The 23,303-nt window shown below is 44.0% G+C and overlaps 4 protein-coding genes across 4 annotated transcripts in view; 1 reads left to right on the forward strand and 3 right to left on the reverse strand.

Moving 5' to 3' along the window:
* Window positions 1-678: 678 nt before the first annotated feature.
* Window positions 679-23,303, forward strand: part of LOC119139822 (NXPE family member 3-like) — a 43,605-nt gene continuing 20,980 nt past the window's right edge. Inside the window, 6 exon segments of the mRNA XM_037280822.1 lie at window positions 679-854; window positions 1,645-2,420; window positions 2,593-2,663; window positions 2,746-2,885; window positions 2,888-2,900; window positions 3,023-3,631. Coding sequence (XP_037136717.1) covers window positions 750-854; window positions 1,645-2,420; window positions 2,593-2,663; window positions 2,746-2,885; window positions 2,888-2,900; window positions 3,023-3,588 — 1,671 coding nt within the window. The 5' untranslated portion in view covers window positions 679-749 and the 3' untranslated portion in view covers window positions 3,589-3,631.
* Window positions 6,331-9,095, reverse strand: LOC119115078 (NXPE family member 3-like; the record flags this gene model as incomplete). The annotated part of the gene is made up of 6 exons (XM_037239253.1): window positions 6,331-6,494; window positions 6,591-6,671; window positions 6,957-7,491; window positions 7,666-7,872; window positions 7,936-8,006; window positions 8,302-9,095. Coding segments are annotated over 5 exons (1,662 nt in total), but the record flags the coding sequence as incomplete, so codon positions are not given.
* On the reverse strand, window positions 12,283-14,177 carry LOC119115079 (alpha-2,8-sialyltransferase 8E-like). The gene is made up of 6 exons (XM_037239255.1): window positions 14,173-14,177; window positions 14,048-14,104; window positions 13,813-13,948; window positions 13,332-13,537; window positions 12,778-13,254; window positions 12,283-12,397 (listed from the first exon to the last, which is right to left on the reverse strand). The coding sequence occupies exons 1-6, from the start codon at window positions 14,175-14,177 to the stop codon at window positions 12,283-12,285; spliced, it is 996 nt and encodes a 331-aa protein (XP_037095150.1).
* LOC119139817 lies at window positions 16,621-18,675 on the reverse strand. The gene is made up of 4 exons (XM_037280817.1): window positions 18,306-18,675; window positions 17,957-18,045; window positions 17,648-17,879; window positions 16,621-17,249 (listed from the first exon to the last, which is right to left on the reverse strand). Exons 1-4 carry the CDS (start codon window positions 18,618-18,620, stop codon window positions 17,103-17,105), a joined length of 783 nt encoding a protein of 260 aa, XP_037136712.1. The 5' UTR covers window positions 18,621-18,675; the 3' UTR covers window positions 16,621-17,102.

Genomic DNA, 23,303 nt, shown 5'->3' on the forward strand with positions numbered 1-23,303 from the left:
ATATATTTGTATGAAATAAAAACATTTGGATTAATTTAGTGAAGTTGTAAAATTTCATGTGGGTACACTTTGCTGCTTACCAATGTGCCGCAGCACAGTTGTTAGGGTTGGCAATTTATTTTGATCGTATGATTATATTGAAATGTTTATTGGAATCATTAACTCCGTTAAAACCTTTCCCTTGGCTCTTTGTGCCAACGCTGTTGTTTTTGTGCACCACCAGTAAAACTGCATAACTTTGTAAAACAAATATACGACTAAACAGGTATGCAGAGGCGATCGCGAAACCTGGTCACCCTCACCACCACCATTGCTTTCTCTCAATAAATAGTCTCGAGCAAAAGTCAGACGTTTCAGGCGCTCTTGTGTGAGTTTCTCCGCTTGCAAGCGAAAAAGGGGCAAACTGTCTCATGTGTTATTCTTGCATCAAAGGCAGAGTAAGGAAAATTAGCACTGAGGTCCTATCTATCACTAGGTCCAGACTATCACTATCACTAACAATCATTATCCCAACCCCTGTTGCTGTCATGAGCTATTGCGAGAGGTCAAATAAAACATTATTGACATTTCAAAACAGTCTGACGTGTCTTTACGTAGTGCCAGAAAAGGCGGAAACTTCAAGATAATCCCTCCTCCCACGGGCTATTTTTTTTACGCTTCCATCTCGCTCTTTTGGTTGTTACTTCCCGGGTGATGACAGGTCGGGCGGAATCTTTAACACTGCGGCCACGGCAAGTGACAGTACCACGATGGAAGTCACTGTGCAAATGTGCCTCCGCTATAGTAAACCTATCCTCATCGTTCTCACCCTGTTCGGTCTCATCTTCATCCAGCACAATATCAGCAATGTGGAGGTGAGCGAAGCTTGTTCACCTTTTTTTTTAGGAGGGTGGGGGCGTAACCTGTACGTTTAATTTCACATAACCTGTCAAAATGTGAGCAAAACCCATTTATCTAAATTTAGATAAAAGTCAAACCCATTGGAATCCCTATTTCGTATAGTCTATGGCCTTTAAAGGACTAAATAAATCCATTTATAAACACTATGATCTTTCAACTTGGAAAAGGCTCTTGAAGACATTTCATATCAATAAAGGTGGAGAGTTGCCAGATGAATTTACTCCTCTTAGTTATTCACCTCTGAACATCCACAAACATTAAAAACTGAACGCATCTATTGACGTCTAAAACATATTCGTCCCTTAGCTAAAGTAACGTAATAACTGGAAGACTTTTTGCAGCGTCTCCTTTAAACGTGATGCCTTCTCAAAAGACAAGTTGCAACTTTGCTTATCACCCAGGCTTCTCTGGTCTGTTACAGTTTAGATGTTTCTAAACTTCATGACCAAGACACTGAAAAATTCTCACCGTGGGTGTGACTGGGTACACAACTGTTATTCACTTATATAATTGGACAATGGTTAACTGTAATTTTCTGCATGCATCACAGGCATAAAGAGATGAGCACAAATACATTATTTGTCAGAAATAAATATTTTTCCAACCAATTTCATATAAATGCCAACTTTTTTGCAGTACACTTGATCATTTTTGTTACACACTACAACAGTTGTTAATGACTGGGATAGAATGAGCCGCAGTTAAAATGTTATCATATTTTCATAACATGTCATCCCTTCACAGAGTTGGAAGAATTACTTGGTGCCAGCACTGTACAAGGTCCAAAACCGCATCCAGCCGTCCAACCTTTCTGAAACCCACCAAGCGTTTCATCACAAGCGCACCCCTTACTGTCCACATCTGGCCCAGCCACTGTCACCTGAAGAAGAGCTGGAGGAACGCAACTTGTTGGACCTCATCGCCTGGCCCAAGCCGCCCTCTGGCCCCGAAGCACCCGACTTGTCCCAGACAAGTGACCCGGTCCATAGTCACTTCACAATTGTCCCTGCCAAAAACTGGTCCGTGGGCGACCAGCTGGAAGTGCAGGTCCAACTGCGGGACTTCAAGGGCCGACCCAAGCGCTACGGCGGCGATTTGCTGTTGGCCAGGTTGCACTCCCCAGAATACAGGGCGGGTGTGGCCGGGCAGGTGCTGGACCACAGGAACGGACTTTATTCCGCTCGATTCCCGCTGTTGTGGGAGGGCTCGGCTCAGGTTGACGTCGTGATGGTCCACTCGAGCGAGGCTGTGGCCGTGTTGCAGAGGCTGAGAGAGAAACGACCCGATCGGCTTTACTTCTCCAGCATATTTAGCCAAGGTAATCATTCTGAGAAGATGGTGTGCAACATGTGTCTGCCGCCAGACCAGGGGCCACTCTGCAACTTTACGGACCTTCACACCGGCGACCCTTGGTATTGCTACAAGCCCAAAATGCTCAGCTGCGACACCAGAAACAATTACGTCCTCGAAGGCTCCCTCGAAAACATCATCAACAGCAAGGAAGCGTTGCTCTTTCAAAGGTTTGCACACTCAATGATTTTTTGACATGAACTCAAGAACACATTTAAAATAATGGACCCACATATTCCAAATGAGATACTTTGGAGTGTCATAGAAGCTGGTACTGTTGGAGCAGCGCGACCGACCTCTGTATTTCTGTTGTAACCATTGTGCTCATTTTTCTCACATCAGTGGCGTGAACATTAAAGTTCCAATCCATGCTTCCACATCGAATGCCATCATCGTGCTTCCTTCCAGGAAAGGTACTGTTGATCTTCCGAGTAATGATTTTTTTGAAGGGGGTGGTGGTGATTTTTCACAACATTTTGCCTGCCATCAATGTAGGAGACAGCACTCAAAAACTGGACCACGCAAAGGTGGCAACGTCTGGATACTACTACCAGGACATTTGGAGGTCATTGGGTGGCGTAACCAAGCGCCAGTTTGATGGTGCGTCCATCACTCAGTGTTTGACCAACAAGTTGTCACTGTGATTCCAGGTACGTGCTTCTCATTGCAGTACAAAATGGGTGACTTGTTGAGGGAATCAAATAAAACAATTTGGTTGCTCGTGATCACTTGCTTTTTTGTGTGTGTAATTTTATTGCACTCTGCCCTGCAGGGATAAAAGAATTCAAACAGGAGGGTGGAGTAAAAGTGGGGCCCTTCATGGCCGTGGACCTCACCCACAATATTCTGCTCAAGTTTCGTTTCCACGGCCCACCCATCGTCAGCCGCACCGCCGTGATGGCACGCAAGTTGCGCTACATTGCCAACGAGCTGGACGGCCTGACCGGCGGTCCCGACACGGTGGTGGCGCTCAGCCTCGGGGCTCACTTTGCCCCCTTCCCCGTGGAGGTGTACCAACACCGCCTCCGGCAGATCCGCAAGGCGGTGGTGCGACTCCTGGACCGGGCGCCTGGGACGGTGGTGGCGGTCCGCACGCCCAACCCTCGAGCTCAGGATCGGGACCTCAGCCTGAAGTTCAGTGACTGGTTTTCGCTGCAGCTGGACACGGTGCTGCGCGCCACGTTCGAGGGTCTTGACGTTTTGCTGGTGGACGCTTGGCAGATGTGTGTGGCGCACCACCAACCTCACGACGTGCACCCTCCTAGGGCCATTGTGAAAAACATGGTAGACATGATGTTGTCCCACGTTTGTCGTGACAGAACCAAGAAGACTGAATGATATGTATCTATAAATCAAACTAGGTGAAGTAGAAACCAGTTTATGGCCTGACTGACAAGGAGAAAACACGCACACACAAACACACACGCTGATGTGGTCGCTGCGGGCGACTGATGTGGGCGACCCGCGGGCACCGGGTTGGTGACCCCTGGTCTAAAGCAACAGAACTTGGAATGTGGTTATTGGTTAGACCAGGGGTCGGCAACTCTCGGTTCCGGAGCCGCATGCGGCTCTTTAGCACGCCCCCTAGCGGCTCCCTGGAGTTTTTACAAAAATGCGTGAAAATGGAAAAATAAGTTTGTTTTTTTGTTGGTGGTGTTTTTTTAAATATGGTTTTTAGAGGGTCATCATGACACAAGAATTTTTATGCTTTAAAAATGTATGTAGTTTAGTGATGTGCATTCCAGTTCTTTTAGGTGAACTGAATCTTTAGAATCAGTCCACTCAAAAGATTCGTTCAAACGAATCGTTCAATGAATCCCCCCCCCCCACACACAATGATACGGCTTTTCTTCTTTTTTTTTTTTAATAACATCCAGTGGAAATAACCCATACACATCAAACAATACAACTACACCCCCGAAAATTATTATATATGATAATAATTGGCTCGGGTAATTAACACATTTCTTTCTATAATACAACACCTACACACTGATGCGTTGGCAACAGTCTCTCACCCGGTCGTGAACAGGAAGTTGCGTCACTGACTTCTTCGTGAACGGGAAATTACGTCACTGACTCGTAAAGTCCATCCTCCAGCTAACGCTCGCTGGCGCTGCTGATTGGTCGTTCGCGAAGATTCACGAGTGAGTGACAGACAGCATTGCCGCTATGCCATTGCCAACCTACACACTGTATGCCGACATTGACGTTTTAATTTTGTATTTGTTGGATTGTAGTTGATGGTGTTAATATATCGATTGTGTTTGTGTTTGAATAAAAGGTTGGAATAAAAAACGTTATGCCGACATTTGTACATTTTGGGGACACCAACTCATATAACAAATAATAATAATAATAATAATAATAATAATAATAACATTAGTACATGTAAAAGTTGGTTAGACCAGGGGTCGGCAACTCGCGGTTCCGGAGCCGCATGTGGCTCTTTAGCACGCCCCCTAACGGCTCCCTGGAGTTTTTGCAAAAATGCGTGAAAATGGAAAAAACCGTTTTTTTTTTGTTGGTGGTGTTTTTTTTAAATATGGTTTTTAGAGGGTTATCATGATACAAGAATTGTCATGCTTTAAAAATGTATGTAGTTGTAAATATATTAAAAATACCGAATTTAAGAATGACGCCAAATAGCAAAATTGCGTCATAGCCTGCGACGCAGCACAGGTGAGTTGTAAACTAACAGGTGTGTGAGTGATGGGCCATGGATTCAAAAGGCAAAAAGAGAAAGATTGCTGATGAGAACAGAGGCTTTAAGAAAGAATGGACTGAACTTTATGCTTTCATTGCCAATGCTGAAGCCTTGCCTGCATGCTTGATTTGCAATGAGAAGTTGTCAAATAACAAGAAGAGGAATTTGGAGCGACGTTTTCAGCTAAAGCATGCTAAATTTGCTGCCGATCACCCTGTTGGAACTGAGAGGAAAGGTGCAATTTGAAGAACGAAAAAACTGTTTCAAGAAGTGGATTGCATCTCCAAACTCTCCTACTGCTGCAAGTTTTGTTGCAGCCCGGGAGGTAATATAGCACGGAAAACCATTCACCGATGGCGAGTTCATGACGGATTCATTCATTAAAATATCAGAGTGCCTATTTTGAGACTTCAAAAACAAAACCGAGATCATTCGGAAAATTAAAGACATGCCTCTCCGCACAAACAATATCACCGATCATCAGATAAAGGACATCAATTCAGCTCCAGCTTTCTCAATTGCCTGTGATGGATGAGTCGTGTGACGTGACCGATATCGAACAGACAGCTCTGCTATGCAGGTCGAATGGGCCGCAAGAAATGATCAAATTGATGCCACTATTTTTCTTTAAATTATTTTAATAGTAGACATACAACTGACAGTCTATGTTGCATTATAAAAGGCTTTTAGATTTTTGCGGCTCCAGACAGGTATGTTTTTGTTTTTTGGGGGGGGCAATATGGCTCTTTGAACATTTTGGGTTGCCGAACCCTGTCCTATGGCATAGGACCTATGCAACTATATGAACTATTCCAGTCAGTAACATGACTTGTCTCGGCTTTGCAGCAAAATCATCAATTACATCATCATACAAAATCTGTTGTGCTTATTGATGCTGATGATGGCAAGTCCAGAGAGACGCTCCTGTGACATAGTAGACCTTGAAGAGAGAGCAACAGCTTATTTTTGTTAGTTTATACATACTTATATACTTTTCATACTGTTATACTTATCATGTATACATATTCCTATTAATTTATATCATTTGTCATGTCAATCAATGTGTAAATACTCTTATTGATTTATACACACAAAGTTTTTCAATCAAAACACTGACACAGCACACAGAGCTTGGTAACATTTCCTTTACACATAAGGCACAGCTCAGTAACTCCATGACACATAGATACAAAACATTCAGTAGATAACAGGACATTCAGGTGATAACAGGTATGTTTTCACATACAACTGTGAAAACATTGTATGTTTGTACCCCCCCCCCCCCTCCCTTTTCTTCCTTATTCCTGCTTGTGGACACTATAAAGCCTTCATCAGAGTGTACAAGCCGGAAGTACAAGCCGAAACATGTCAGGTAATGCAACCTAAATATCTGGTTTGTGATAAAAGAACCAGTAAGATAATTGACAAGCGAAAACAAAATGCACATAGTACAACTATTATGACAAGTGAAAAATTAAACAAAGTACCAAACTGAAGCAAAACTATTTTCAACCTAAAGGAACGTTTCATACAATTATTTTTTAAACATCTTGTTATATATTTTAAAATTCTAAATCAATACATTCATTTTGAGTTTCAAGACATGTATTTTCAAGTCCAAAATCTTTGACCACAATTTGACTCCATAACCGGTCGCCGCTAGGCTATTCCCGTTCCATAAAGCCAGGTTTGGTTGGCGTGTCCTTCTAAGAATCAATTCTGTGTGTTTATTGACTTTATAGTTTAAATAAGCGGCGGGAAAACATTAACCATTGAAAATGGCACTACCTTTTTTGTGGCGTGTTGCTCTTCGACTCTTATCGACGTGTTCTCTGAGGGTGAAGATGAGTTAATTGAGGGTAGACGTGCCTACATTGAGCATACAGATAAGTGGATTGTTTTTTTTTGTCAGTGTACATAAATCACAGCTGATTGCCAAATAAGCTCTATCACATTCAGCCACATTTTCTATTGCCGGCTCTGGTTCCCGGTCAAGTCAGGACAAATGTAAGACAACATCATGTCTACCATGTTCTTGACAATGGACCTAGGGGGGTGCAGGTTGTGAGGTTGGTGGTGCGCCACGCACATCTGCCAAGCGTCCACCAGCCAAATGTCGAGACCTTCGAACATGGCGTGCAGCACCGTGTCCAGCTGCAGTGAAAACCAGTCGCTGTTGTACAGGCTGACGTCTCGCTGCAGAGCCTTAGGGTTGGGTGTGCGGATCACCACCACCGTCCCCGGCGCCCGGTCCAGGAGTCGCACCACCGCCTTGCGGATCTGCCGGAGGCGGTTTATGTACACCTCCACGGGAAAGGTGCCGAAGTGAGCCCAGACGCTGAGCGCCACCACCGTGTCGGGACCGCCGGTCAGGCCGTCCAGCTCGTTGGCGATGTACCGCAACTCGCTGGTCATAACTGGAGGGGTCCGAATGGGTGGGCCGTGGAAACGGTACTTGAGCAGAATGTTGTGCTTGCCGTCTACCGCCATAAAGGGTCCCACCGGTTTTGGATTCAAGGTGACTTGTTTCAAGTCTGCAGGACACGATACAATGAAGTTAGATAAGAGAAAACAACTGGTCAGGAACCACTGGGGCTTCAGCACAAGAACGCTTGGAAGTGGTCGTGAGCACTGAACAAAGTGTCATGACAGGGTCACACATCAACATTCACAACTCCCAATCCAAACTATGAGACAGAAGCACTAACCTGGGAGCACACTGTGGAGGTACTCAAACCACTGCCGCATGGTGGAGTCGCCGTACATGTAGACTGATTTGTTGGTCAAACACCGAGTGATGGCAAACGCTTTGTCAAAGTGGCGCATGGAGATCCCGCCCAACGGCCTCCACAGGTCCTGGTAGTAGTACCCAGACGTTGCTAACTTCACAGGATCCCGTCTTCGGCTGGCAGCTTCTACTCAATGACATCAACAAATTGCAAGCTCCCAAAAAACGAGAGTCATTCGTTTGACAATACCTTTCGTGAGAGCCAGCACATTGATGTTATCAGTTGAAGAAGCACGGATGGCAACTTTGATGTTCTTGCCACTGACGTAAAGAAGAAAGTGTGAAAAAAAAACTCCATGACCAAGGAAGAACCAGTCATCAGGTAAACGGATCGTAAAAATACACAATAAGCATAAAGACTGGCTAACGGGTTTAAGGTGGTCAAAGGTTTTGTGATTTTCTCATCTTTCTATTGTAGGACCAGAAAGATGAATTCGTATTTTAGCAGACTTTGGAGTGAATTTTAAGGTTTTGGGGGTCTAATATTTGCTCCGTTTTAATGCCCTAATCTAATTGGTGGTGGTGGGGGGGGGGCATTCTCATTGTGTACACAAACCTCTGAAAAAGTAAAGCTTCCTCTTTGGTAATGATGTCTTTGGTGTATCCTCCCATGGCGTGGTTATTTCTGGTGTCACAGCTGAGCATTTTGGGCTTGTAGCAATACCAAGGTTCACCGGTCCGATGGTCCGTGAAGTTGCACAGTGGCTCCTGGTCTGGTGGCAGACACATGTTGCACATCGTCTTCTCAAAATGATTACCTTGGCCAAAGATGCTGGAGAAGTACACCCGATCGGGTCGTTCAGCTCTCAGCCTCTGCAGCACGGCCACAGCCTCGCTCGAGTGGACCATCACAACGTCAACCTGAGCTGAGCCCTCCCACAGCAGCGGGAATCGAGCGGAATAAATTCCATTCTTGAGGTCCAGCACCTGCCCGGCCACACCTGCCTTGTATTTTGGGGAGTGCAACCTGGCCAACAGCAAATCGCCGCCGTAGCGCTTGGGTCGGCCCTTGAAGTCCTGCAGTTGGACCAGCACTTCCAGCTGGTCGCCCACGGAACAGTTTTTGTCATTGACAATTGTGAAGCGACTATGGACCGGGTCACTTGTCTGGGACAAGTCGGGTGCTTCGGAGCCAGAGGGCAGCTTGGGCCAGGCGAGGAGGTCCAACAAGTTGCGTTCCTCCAGCTCTTGTTCAGGTGACAGTGGCTGGGCCAGATGTGGACAGTAAGGGGTGCGCTTGTGATGAAACGCTTGGTGGGTTTCAGAGAGGTTGGACGAATGGATGCGGTTCTGGTCCTTGTACAGTGCTGACACCAAGTGATTCTTCCAACTCTGTGAAGGGATGACATGTTATGAAAATATGATAACATTTTAACTGCGGCTCATTCTATCCCAGTCATTAACAACTGTTGTAGTGTGTAACAAAAACGATCAAGTGTTCTGCAAAAAAGTTGGCATTTATATGAAATTGGTTGGAAAAATGTTTATTTCTGACAAATAATGTATTTTTGCTCATCTCTTTATGCCAGTGATGCATGCAGAAAATTACAGTTAACCATTGTCCAATTATATAAGTGAATAACAGTTGTGTACCCAGTCACACCCACGATGAGAATTTTTCTGTGTCATGAAGTTTAGAAACATCTACTGTAACAGACCAGAGAAACCTGGGTGATAAACAAAGTTGCGACTTGTCTTTTGAGAAGGTATCACGTTTAAAGGAGACGCTGCAAAAAGTCTGTCAGTTATTACGTTACTTTAGCTACGGAAGAGGATTAGGGCCAGTGAAGAAAAAAAAAAAACGAGGGGTGACAGGATTCTGACTTTTTTCTCAGAAGAATTCTGACTTTAAAGTCAGAAGGTGGGAATTCTGACTTTATTCTCAGAATTTTGACTTTAAAGTCGGAATTCTGAGAATAAAGTCAGAATTCCGACTTTAAAGTCAGAATTCTGAAGTCAGAAGAATTCTGAGAAAAAAGTCCGAATCCTGTCACCCCTCGTTTTTTTTCTTCACTGGCCCTAATCCTCTTCCGTAATTTCTTCACATGCCAAGACGCACAAAGAAATCGAAATAACGTTCCCACTATCCCACGGTGACAAGACATAGTACACAATATACATACAAGTAAACAACACAAAAAAATAAAAACAAGAAGGCACAAACAATGAATAAATAAGAGTGATGAATAAATAATAAACAAATGACACAATATGTTATAAATATGTTTTAGACGTCAATAGATGCGTTCAGTTTTTAATGTTGGTGGATGTTCACAGGTGAATAACTAAGAGGAGTAAATTCATCTGGCAACTCTCCACCTTTATTGATATGAAATGTCTTCAAGAGGCTTTTCCAAGTTGAAAGATCATAGGGTTTATAAATGGATTTATTTAGTCCTCTAAAGACCATAGACTATACGAAATAGGTATTCCAATGGGTTTGACTTTTATCTCAATTTAGATAAATGGGTTTTGCTCACATTTTGACAGGTTATGTGAAATTAAACAAACAGGTTACGCCCCCACCCTCCTAAAAAAATGACCAAAAAAAAAAAGTTGAATAATACAATTTGTTCAGGGTTGGCGGGCCGGATTAAACGGTCCCGTGGGCCGTATCCGGCCCGCGGGCCGTAGTTTGGTGACCCCTGCGTTACAGGGTAAGTAAGCCCGCGAGTACAACTTCAGCACACACACACAAACAAAAACTTGAACAAATTTCTCTCACCTCCCCAAGGGCATTATTTTTCAGCAGGAAGATGAGGCCATATAGGCTGCGAATGATGAGGATATATTTCCAAACATTCAGAGACATGGTAATCGAGATTTTCATAGTCTCGGTTATGTGTCGCCGCCTCAGTTATGACGATATCACCCAACCGCCTTACCTGGTCCTTCGGTCCCAGAATTATGCTGGCTCCAATCAGAACGGAACCTGGCCCATTAGGTAGGACGTCCATGGAGTGACACAAAGGGTGTGTTTGGAAATTCAATCTAAGACACTGACTCTCCCATGAGAGTGTGAGTGTTCTATTACATTCCACCTTTTTATGAAAAAATCAAAAGTTTAGCTCCGTTCGCTGGGTGTGCATTTTCGTGTGAAAAACAATCAGCTCCAATACATAGATTTTTCTAAATCATTGTCATAAATCATTGTTAAAATGGAAACATCTAATGACCTTTATATATCATCAGATACATACTATGTCAAAAAATCAGCCATCTACGATGCTGATATGTTTAGATGTGCAAAAAACAATAAGAATTAAATACAAAGAAAGAGATTTGAAATGAAACCAATCGATCCAATTTTTTTTCCAGTTATATATTCATAGTTCGGGGGGATTATTCTCAAAAGCAGGTTCAACATACTCTGAATCTATCCCTGAACTCTGAGTTGACTTACGCTGAGATGGGAGTATTCGGTTCTAGAAAAGCTGATCTGAGTTAGTTCAATCAACTCTTGAGTACGTTAACCTGGAGTTACGCGTGTGCACAACCACTATAAAAAGCCATCATCAGTGGAGCCCGATAGCATGAGTCACCATCACAACTGAGCAGGGCCAGTTTTTGCTCTGGGCAATATGGGCGACTCCCAAGAAATGGCAATTTTTTTCGCTCAGTCAGTTAATTTAAGTAACAGTATTATCCACAACCATGAGCGGTTCAAATAATGGTTGGAGTATGTGACTCTCCTTGGACGTATTTGTTATAACACTGAAACATGATGACAATTAAAATCAGACATTGCTTTCAAATTGCGGTTTCAGACTTTATTGAAAAATTAACTTCATTATCATAGCTGTAGTATGTCATATAATTAGCTCCTGGCTATCATACTCGACTCAAGTTTTTTTTTTTTTTTTAATATCGCAAATGACATAATTTGCATTTTTAAAAGATGTCCACTCCGCAGTGGACACAATTTTAATTTTCTATGATGAGATACTGCCAATTTTGATTCAAGAAGGCTTGCTTTGTTGACTGGAAAAAGCACGATATTAGCTGTGAAATAAAAATAGGCGTCTAAACTCCAGCTGAATCGGCCGCCACAGGTTCATTAAAGGCCATGTCATAAATCATTTTATCTTTAATCATTTCTTAAATGTTTCTACTGAGGTAGCAGTTCTAATATCTATCGGTAGGGCATTCCAAAGCACTGGAGCCCGAATAGAAAATGCTCTCGACCACAGGTGTCAAACTCAAGGCCCGGGGGCCAGATACGGCCCGCCACATCATTTTATATGGCCCTCGAAGACAAATTGTGCATCAAATTCGTGTGTCATTACTAGAATTGCTAATTGTCTTCACTTTTAATATATATATTTTTTTAACTATTTGACCAGGTCTGATTTGAAAACGAGTTATTCGTGAGTTTGTTTTGTAGCTTTTACTGTATATAATATGAGGTGCTCATACGTTTACTTGGGTTGGCAGTCATAATGGCCCTCCGAAAGAAGCTATGACTACAATGCGGCCCGCGAAAAAAAGGAGTTTGACAGCCCTGCTCTAGACCCTGCAGACTTTTTGGCCCTCGGGGTCAGTCAAAGACGAGCGTTTTGCGAGCGGAGGATACGGGACGGAAGGTCGACGAGATCGAAGGCGCTAAGCCATGCAGTGATTTATAGGTTCGCTGAAGAACCTTGAAATCACATCTAAAATGGACCGGGAGCCAGTGTAAGTTGGCTAATATTGGGGTAATGTGATCAAATTTTCTCGTCCGTGTGAGCAGTCTCGCCGCAGTATTTTGTACTAACTGTAGACTTTCAATACTGGAATTAGGAAGACCAGAGAATAATGCGTTACAGTAGTTAAGGCGCGACGTAATAAACGCTAATAGTTTCCACATCACATTTTCTATGTTGTCTTTGTTCACTTGTCAAAATATTAAAGGCGTGTGATTTTTCTGCCACGTTCTCATGCATTCTTCTATGAATTCAGGAAGTACCCAAACAAATTTTTCTGTCAAAGATTGCTCTTTTACAAGAGTATCCATCCATCCATCCATCCATCCACCCATGTTCTTCTGCTTAACCTTTCCTTGACTGGACAAACCCCAAGGTGAAGCTTGAGTATGCCCTGCTTATCCAGTTTGGAGAGTTCGTCAAATTCTACGGGCATGTTATGGACTTTATCGGGCTTGCGGTCATCGTAGTAGTGTTGGGTGAGCATGTGACCTCCATGCGGGTGTTTGTCAAAGGGCCAGAAGCCGTACAGGTGAACTTTGGAGCACAGGTCCAGAGCCAGGGTGGCTACCATTAAGCCTGTGGAGAGCCTATAGCCTGGGCGGTCTTTGTTGGTCCAGAACTTGTACACATCGCGTATGTAGTTTGGGTTGAGGGTGAGGGTACGAATGGAGCTGTTGAAGTCTTCCAGAGTGTGAACCGCCTTTATAGAGTGTTGTGTGTAGTGCTCGTCGAGGAAGGTTTGCATGAGCATCTGGGCATTCCCGTAGCTCTTGACTGCTTCCACAAATGTCTGCTGTGGTCCCAAGCCTGACAGAGACTCGTACCTGTGAGGGGAAAGCACCAGGTGGGATTAGATTCTCGACAAAAGTCTCAAACCAACATATAATGCTGTCACCATTACCTTTCTGAGAAGATGCTGGGGTTGGTCGTGACCAAGTCTGTCCTGACGCCCACGTCTTTGGAGTAGACGCCGTTCAGTGGCGGTAGATTGCACCTTATCACAAAGTCTTTCGAGTCAATGGTTTCTCCGCAGCCGCTGTCCTTCAGGATGCCTCCGCTGCCAACCACGGCACACGTGCCGTACATCTTCCGGGAGAAGGGATTCGTCTGGAAATCGACGCACATCATGGTCGGTGTTGTTTTCAGAAGTCCGAAGAAAGTGAGAACAGGTGCTAAAGAACACTTTCAAATACTTGATTTCTTTGATCAAGTTTTAACTTGTGATTGTTGTTCGTACAGAATGAACAGATGATTCTTTTGTACTTTTTGAAGATCGTTTTTACTCTTTATTAGGCAGAAGGTATAATTTTATTTCACTTTTATGGGCAATAGATTTTAGTGTGCTGAATTTTTCGCCATTTTATTTTTATTTTCCGTCTTACCTTCGCAAGCATTTTGAAGATATCCAGCGTCACCCGCACGCTGTAGTTGTTTAAGGTGACAATCTCGCTTCCCAAAGGCGCGTTGTTCTTCGTGATGACGGCATTCTCGACCCCTGGAGTCCAGATGCTTGAATTGCTGCGATGAGGCCAATGGTTTATGATGTTAGGCTGCCTCGCGTTTCAGATTCTTCTGCTTGTTGATGACAAGAACTAGCGTGCAACGATTTACACTCACAGGATCTCCGGAGGTGGTTCAATGGGGATTGGTTGTGGAGGGTGCACCGCACTAAAACTTCTCATAAAATATAGACACATTAAAGACAGGCACGTTTCATTTGGTTCACATTTTACAATTGTTACCTCATGTAGCTCCCAAAAGTAAGAATCCAATGAATGATGATTATCAGGCATGACAAGAGGATCATCCTCAAGACCTTTTGTCGTTTCATGCTCACTGGTTCACTGTATCTGAGTCAATGTTGGAAACCCCCCAAAAAATCCAATTTATTACACTTAGGCCATTGAATATGATAAAGCATGTACCTTTAATGGCTATGACTTTAATGCGTGCGCTTAACTACGAAGCGGTGTGAAAAGCGTGGTTTGTGTGCGTGTGCGCGTGCGTGTGCGTGTGCGTGTGTGTCAAATTGACTCCTTTAACCCCAGTAGGGGTGTTTTAACCCTGCATTTTTAAGAGTTAAAAGTTTTTTTTGATTGATTGATGGATATCTTTATTTCAAAAACATCCAAAACAAAAAAAGAGATAAAAAAACAAAAAAACAAATAACACTTTAAAGTGCCATATATAAGACCGTAAAACAAACAAACAATAAACCAACAAACTGAAAAAAAAATACATAAATAAATAAATGAATAAAGAATGCTCAAAAAGAAGTAGGAGGAAGCATAGCAAAAGTTGTGTTCATGTAATTTCACAAATGTTGACAACGTTTAGAAGGTACAGACACAGAGAAGGTACATTTGTAACAAAACCAGTAAGCCATAAAACGGTCACTTTACACAACACAAGTAAAGGCACAAGCACTTCGCTTACCTTGAAAACACGATGGAATCGGACGGAAAAGGAGAATCCAAATGCTTCTCGATGTAATTCAGTTGAACATTTGGCAAAAGCCACACCCAGAGGAACTGATATGTGCTTTCTCACTTGAAACTTTTCCACTGCACAAAAAGTGTAACAAACTAACTATTCAGAGGCACAAAATGTATCAGATTGGTTTCTTCTTGCTGCTTCTTGCAGACCCTGTACACTTCATTGGGTACCCCCGAGCACCTAAAGCAGTTGTTCTCAACCTTGATGGAGGTACCGAACCCCACCAGTTTGCGCATTCACCGAATCCCTCTTTAGTGAAAAATAAAATGAATATTTTAAAAATTCAAGACGATGTTTTTTACCGGTGCACAAAATGAGCTGTGCATGAACATCACCGTGTTCATAGAACAAAACCAACACAATGCATGAACTCACAACAAATGACACACCTGCAAATCAGTGTGACTTCTGCTGTTGCCTTTGCGAGACCTGTTCAGATAAGCGTCATCACAAATTTACACCATAAATCTCTCTGGCTCTGCCGAACCCCTGAGATCGACTCACCGAACCCCTAGGGTTTGATCGAACCCAGGTTAAGAACCACTGCACTAGAGGGTACTGCAACCGCTCAAGCACAATTTGCAAGACTCAAATCAGTGAAATAGAAGCCATTATTATGCAGATATGACATTGAAACCAAAAGTATAAATATGAATTTTTCGGGCATCTGAAAAACGTGAAAATCAAAAAAATGTTTGTGGATCCTAAAAACCAGCATGAATATTACGAAAGGCCAAAGTATATGTCAAGCGCTTCATATAGATATTGCCATCAGAGGGCACTGCAACTGCACAAACACAATTTGCAAGACTCAAATCAGTGAAATAGAAACCTTTATTTACAGAAACCTTTATTTATTGACCATTATTATGAAGGTATAACATTGAAACCAATCATGTGGATTTTTGGGCATCTGAAAAACGTGCAGAAATCACAAAGAAATATTTGCGGATCCTAAAAACCAGCATGAAAATGACGGGAGGCCAAAGTATACTTCAAGCGCTTCATATATTGCCGCTAGAGGACACTGCAACTGCACAAACACAATTTGCAAGACTCAAATCAGTGAAGTAGAATAGAAACCTTGATGGATGGAACATTATGATGCATTGAAACCATCATCATCATCATCGGTTTAAAGTCCATGTTCCAGGCGCCGCTGGGTTGGACTGGATTCTCAGTATGGCTTTCTTCCACCGGGGACAGTCCATGGCCATCTCGTGAGAGTCCTATACCGAGAACATTTTTGGAGCAAAACTTTTTACAGCCGGATGCCCTTCCTGACACCAACCCAAGGGGAAATTGATTTTCTGTAGGGGTTGACTCCCTTAGCCCATTCCTCTCCCGAGGAGCCCACTGGGCAGTGGTACTATTTAACCCATAGTTGGGGGCTGGTTCGTGGGCACCAGGGCGTGTCCACACACCGGTGGGCCTGCGTACCGCACGTCTAGGGGCCAAACCTCCTCCGAGTCCCTTGTAGTTTAGCCTGGGTCCGTGTTGTACCCAGTTACCATGTGTCGCCGCGTGGAGGCACTACATAGAACTTGCTGTTAGAGAGGCTTTGTACTGGCAGGGAGAGACTTACGCACTCGGCTCTCCCGTTCGCATACTGCTAGCCAGCGGTGAGGGTTGACAGTGAGAAGTGACATGCACTGGGCACTCCACCAACACACTAGACGTTATGATGCATTGAAACCAATCATGTGAAATTTCCGGGCGTCTGAAAATGACAAAAATGTTTCCTAAAAACAAGCATGACAATTACGAAAGGTATACTTCAAGCACTTCATATATATATTGCCACGAGAGGGTACTGCAACTAACCCTAACCCAAACACAATTTGCAAATCAGAGAAATAGAAAACCTTTTATTGAACATAGGTGTAACATTGAAACCAGAAGAACAAACCTCTCCAGGCCCAAGCATGTGTAAAGTAAAGCAAGCACTTTCTTCCAAGTAACTCCAGTAAAATAATGATTTGATTCATCAATACAAAGTACGTACTATATGGGACAAATTGCGACTCCCGTGTGTTTCACTGCGCCTCTGACTGTGCCGACGCCGCTTCTTATCATTGCATGGCTAGCCTAAACATTGGATATCAGAAGGTGGACTGAAAGAAATGCTTTTGAGATCATTGCTGTTGGCACGATGACGCCCCGACAGGAAGCGCCGTCACACCAGCTGGACGCTGGTCAGCATCACCTGCCACCCCTCCAGCCAGTTGATGCTTTGCAGGTCGCTAACAGCATATTTGAGGTCCAGCTGGAGGTCGTCGTTGAAGGTTATGTTGAAAGCGTAAACCTCACACTTGATGACAATCTGGATGGCGACAAGAGAGAGCAGGGTCACGAAGCGCTCCTCAACATTTTACACAGGAACCGCTCGGAAATGTAGGATGGCAAACTGGCGGCTTGTCAGGACAAACAACAGGCGTGCCACCAGACAGTCGAAAATGCTTCACGTAAAAAAGCTTTCGTCCGTCCGTCAAAAAACAATGCATCAATGGCTTCCTGTGCCCAGGTCAGTCAACCTTTCGAAATCCTTCAATGCTGTTTTGGATTTGTGGAAAGCTGCGCCCGAGGCCTCCAAAATATCGAGCCGATTCGCTGAACAATTTAACGGGTTGAATGAAGGGGGCCCAAATGTAGATGTCTGACACCTTCGTTTGGGTAACGACCGGACGGACAAAGACGTAGCGTAGCGACGACGGGTGTCACCTTGAAGGCATGTCCGGGACCAAAAGGGCGGTGTTGGGGTAAGTTCTTGGTCTGCTTGTTGCCCCAAGTGCCGGCCACTTTGGAGTTGAGCAAGACCATTTGTTTTGCCAAGTCAAATTTCAGGTGTAGCCCCGTCGTGATTTTGTTGCGGCTGTCGCCGCCGCCATCGTCGCCGTCGTCGCCGTCGTCCTCGCCGTCGCCATCCTTGTGCACGTTCAGGTTGAATAAGAGCCTGCCGCACAAACGCATTGTCCTGGTAAGTGCCTTCTTTGGTGTAATGGGGGGCAGCTGGGTGCAGGCTATCATTACTTGGTGACGTTGGTCTTGGCTCGCCCTCTGATAACGATGCTGCGGCCCACGGCAAGGCCTTCATCAATGGCAGCTTGGAATCCGCCTTTCTGCGCACACACACGATTGAGCAAGACAAGTCCACGATGCACTTTGTGTACAACTCTACGTCTTTCCGGACGATGCAGGCATTTGTATCCCCGCATGCCCTCAGTGAGGGCCCACGTGCCCTCCTCCGTGAGGTCGCCATATTGGCCTAGCCAATCAACTTTGTGTAGAGTTTTCGTCTGACCATTTTTGTCTTTCTTCACTTTGCCTGTACAAATGAAACCACAAATTCGTTCACAGCGCAAACCGTCAACTTACTCACCGGGTTAGCAGCCATGGTGAGCAGGCACGAGCATGTGACGTTGCGGGAAGAACACGACGGTTGACCGGTGGGGCTCCCACAGGTGACAGGTTCCCAATTGGTAGGAGAAGGGTCAGCAGGAAGAAGAAGGGCAACGGTAGGAGTGGTACACGGAGGACAGGTCGTAGCAGGGGGACTCGGAGGACAGGTAGTAGGAGCAGGAATTGTGGGAAGGGTAAGATTAGGACATGGGGGACATGAGGGAATAACGGGGCAAGTTACATCAGGACATTTGGGAATAGTAAGAGGAGTCTCGTCTGCAGGGATACATTCCATCCATGAGAAAGGAGAGAGAGCACGTTAGAAGACATGCAAATGCTTTTTTGCTTGGCAAATTTGTTGTATAAACATAGGAACCCGAAGGTATGAGGCAATGTATAACTTCTATGTTGTATGATTAAACTATGCATTTGTCATTTAAAAATTGCTGTTGTAAATGCCTTAACTTGAAATATCCTTTGTCTGATTTTGTCTTGGGGTCCTGATCCTGTCTAAATGGACTCCGGCGTTTTCTCATTACAAAACTGCAATGTCATTTTTGTGTTTATGACTGTCTCGATCGATGTAGTGCTGTCTGTCACGCGTTAGCCTGGACACTTCAAATCAACAAGATAGTAGGGGTGGACTCACCCAAGGGACGCTTGCAGACGTATTGATAGCGGTTTCCACAGTCAGTGGAATCCAAGGAGTAATGTAGCTTGGAACATCTTTCCGACCCTAATCTACCCCAAAGCCTGGAACGCACAATCAAAGAGATGTTGCCAAAGAGCCGCCCGCAGCAGCTCCCCTGCAGTCCGTCCGCCTTTGCATTTCATAAACGGACGGAGCAAGCAGAGGGTAGCAGTTGGACTTCCTGTTCACAACTTTTCTCTTGCAAAATGTCAGCATGTTTTGTGCTCGGTCGTCTGAGTTTTCTGAAGAACTTCACATGACTCTTTTTCAGTACTGAGAACCATGTGCAAGCCAGTGGTCATCGTCATCATCATCATCATCTGCAGTGACAAGTGAGCAGTATAGCAACGTTACTTACGTTGCGTGTCTAAAGTAAAGTGTCCCGTCACTCCACCTCCAGTTCCAGTTATCAAAACGCCACAGGCCAACCCAAGTGTGCCACGAAGGCATCTCGTCTTTCACCCAGACCTGCAAGAAAGAGACTGATTAAGGCGAATGGGTAGGTAATTAGGTAGGTACGCAGGCAGGCAGGTAGGTACTAGCTCATCTTCATCCCAAATGCTCGCCAAGTGGCTTCCCTTGGACAGACAGCTGTACTCAGCATGCATCCAGGTCTTTAAATCCCGGGAAAAGTAGTAACAGTGCTCCCTGAAGCGACGCCAGCCCGCTGGACAGGAAGACAGCGCTGGAAGAACATGAGAAAAAACACAATCCCCACCGTACATGAACTCTTATACTGCACATGCAAGAAAAATAGTCAGTCCAGTGGCTTGTCATGTAACAATGTCAAGGTTTGGTATTCTTCCCAGTCATTTCTACTACCAACACAACAACAAAACAATAATAATCATACGGACTGTTTCCCACCACGTTACACATTTCAAATATCAAATAGCACGTCAAACAAAGTTATCGCACATGACTGATGGGCTCCAAGAAGTCAAAAGGCAAAAGCTGAAGGCAAGCAGAGGACTCGGCTGCTCCCCGTGCTCTATTCTAGTCAAAATTGCACCTATGTGGTGCTCACTATATTTCTAGTAGTCACCGGTGAAATGCCGAAAGCATACTGAAGCAAAAAAAAAAAGAAAAAAAAGGAATTTCCACCCAAAAAAAACAGTTGAATTGTGAGTCACCTGTACAGGTCCCACAAATGCCCAGGATGACGACAAGCCTCGCGGCGGACCACATCTTCGTGGTTGTGGACTGGTGATCCAACTCAACTGGAAGCAACGGACACTCACAGTGATGCAACACCTACAAGTGTCTCCAACGTTGACTGCTCTCAACACACCAGAGAACGGATGCCCACACGTCACAGACGCCTGCGAAGAATTACGGGACAGTCTAAAATATACGCGTTACGAAAAAAAGCTTGATGATTAAAGAAGCTTTATGTCTCTTCATACACGTGTAAAGAACCTTTATGTCCCGTTATAAACATGTAAGGAAGCTTTATGTTCCTTCATTTACGTGTGAGCTGATGTCATTATCAAAGTCAAAGTCAGTCATTATGCCAGTAACGGCAATGAATCGTCACCACAATATGTCCGCCCCCCCCCAGAAAATCCAATTTATTACACTTAGCCCATTGAATATGATTGTTCTTACCTAACGTGCAGACTGCAATGTTAAGTATTATTGTTTATGTCCGCCCTTGGACTCACTGTGTGTATTAAGGTACCAATTCTGTTTACCCTTTTGTTGATATATACGGTAATGACGTCACTACATTGAAGCTACCGGGGAAGAAAGTCCTGTGACAACGGACATGCGGGTTGTTGTATGCGATTGACTGACGGAGAAGTTGTTGCGTTTAGCGCCAGTATGTTTGTTAAATAAATACGCTGTGTTTTCATCTGAAAAGGGAACCACGCATCGTCCTACTTTTCTCCACCACGCAGACAGCGGAAAAGTCACTGCTGCACACCATTTATTTGGTTAAGAAAAAGGAACCCCCCCTTTTTCACTTTACAATGTCCCTTGAATGACTATGATGACTTTAATGCGTTCTCTTAACTACAACGGGGTGTGAAAAGCATGCTTTGTGTGTGCGTGTTTGTGTGCGTGTCAAAGTGACCCTTTCAACCCCAGTAGGGTTGTTTGAACCCTGCATTTTTAAGAGTTCAAAGTTGTGTTCAAGTAATTTCACAAATGTTGACAAAGTTTAGAAGGTACAGACACAGAGAAGGTACATTTGTAACAAAACCAGTAAGCCATAAAATGGTCACCTTACACAACAAGTGAATGCACAAGCACTTTGCTTACCTTGAGAACACGATGGAATCGGACGGACAAGGAGAATCCAAATGCTTCTCGATGTAATTCAGTTGAACATTTGGCAAAAGCCACACCCAGAGGCACTGATATGTGCTTTCTCACTTGAAAAATTTCCATTGCACAAAAAGTGCTAACTATTCAGAGGCACAAAATGTATCAGGTTGGTTCCTTCTTGCTACTTCTCGCAGACCCTCAGTGGACACTTCATTGGGTACCCCCGAACACCTAAAGCAATGGTTCTTACCCTTGTTGGAGTTACCGAACCCCACCAGTTTCATATGCGCATTCACCGAACCCCTCTTTAGTGAAAAATACATTTATTTAATTGATTTATTGAATTAACAATATTTTTTTTCAAATTCAAGACACAGATGTGTTTTACTGGTGCACAAAATTAGCCTTGCATAATAATCACCTTGTTCAAAGAACTCACAATAACATACCTGCAAATAAATGTGCCTTTGCGAGACCAGTTCAGATATGCGTTATCACGAATTTACACGATAAATCAGGTGTGTTCGGACCTCCGCAGTGGAGGCTCTGCCGAACCCCTGAGACCGACTCACCGAACCCCTAGGTTTCGACTGAACCCAGGTTAGGAACCACTGATTTAAGTAAATGTTGGAGAGACAAAAAAAATTCAATTCGTTACACTCTTAGCCCATTGAATATGATTGTTCTTACCTAATGTGCAGACTGCAATTTTAAAGCATGTCTCTTTAATTGCTTTTTGATGAGTTGGATGTGTTATCTTAACTACAAAGCGGTGTGGCAATTCCGATGAAAAGTGTGGTTTGTTTGTGTGCATGTGTGTGTGTGTGTGTGTAATTTCACAAATTTTGACAAAGTTTAGAAGGTACAGACACAGAGAAGGTACATTTGTAACAAAACCAGTAAGCCATAAAACGGTCACCTTACACAACACAAGTAAAGGCACAAGCACTTCGCTTACCTTGAAAACACGATGGAATCGGACGGAAAAGGAGAATCCAAATGCTTCTCGATGTAATTCAGTTGAACATTTGGCAAAAGCCACACCCAGAGGCACTGATATGTGCTTTCTCACTTGAAAATTTTCCACTGCACAAAAAGTGTAACAAACTACCGTATTTTCCGGACTATAAGGCGCACCTAAAAACCTAAAATTTTCTCAAAAGCCGACAGTGCGCCTTATAGTCCGGTGCGCCTTATATATGGACCAAATTCCTAAATTTAAACTGGCCCGAACCATTGTGTCATGAAATCAATCATAAGTGGCCCGCTGAAGACTATGAATCATGAATCAAAAAGACTATGGATCATTATTTTGTGATTATAAGGTAACTTGTTGCGTCTGAAGTTGAAATAAAAAAGATAAAATGGAGAATGATTTGATTTGGATTAAAAATCTGACATGATGCATTAATGGTGCGCCTTATAGTCCGGTGCGCCTTATATAAGGACAAAGTTTTAAAATGGGCCATTCATTGAAGGTGCGCCTTATAGTCCGGTGCGCCTTATAGTCCGGAAAATACGGTAACTATTCAGAGGCACAAAATGTATCAGGTTGGTTGTTTCTTGCTGCTTCTAGCTCAGTGGCCTAGTGGTAGAGTGTCCGCCCTGAGACTGGAAGGTTGTGGGTTCAAACCCCGGCCGGGTCATACCAAAGACTATAAAAATGGGACCCATTGCCTCCCTGCTTGGCACTCAGCATTAAGGGTTGGAATTGGGGGGTTAGATCACCAACTGATTCCCGAGCGCGGCACCGCTGCTGCTCACTGCTCCCCTCTCCCCCAGGGGATGGATTAAAATCACATGGGGATGGGTTAAATGCAGAGGACAAATTTCACCACACCCAGGTGTGTGTGTGACGATCATTGGGACTTTAACTTTAACTTAACTTTCTTGCAGACCCTCAGTGGACACTTCATTAGGTACCCCTGAACACCTAAAGCTTTGGTGGACCGAAGCACAAAAATGCAGTCACAAGTATTGGAAGCACAGTTGTGAGGTGTGGGGTTCAACCCTGAG

This window comes from Syngnathus acus, chromosome 21, assembly GCF_901709675.1.
Source record: "Syngnathus acus chromosome 21, fSynAcu1.2, whole genome shotgun sequence".
NCBI classification, from domain to species: Eukaryota; Metazoa; Chordata; class Actinopteri; order Syngnathiformes; family Syngnathidae; genus Syngnathus; species Syngnathus acus.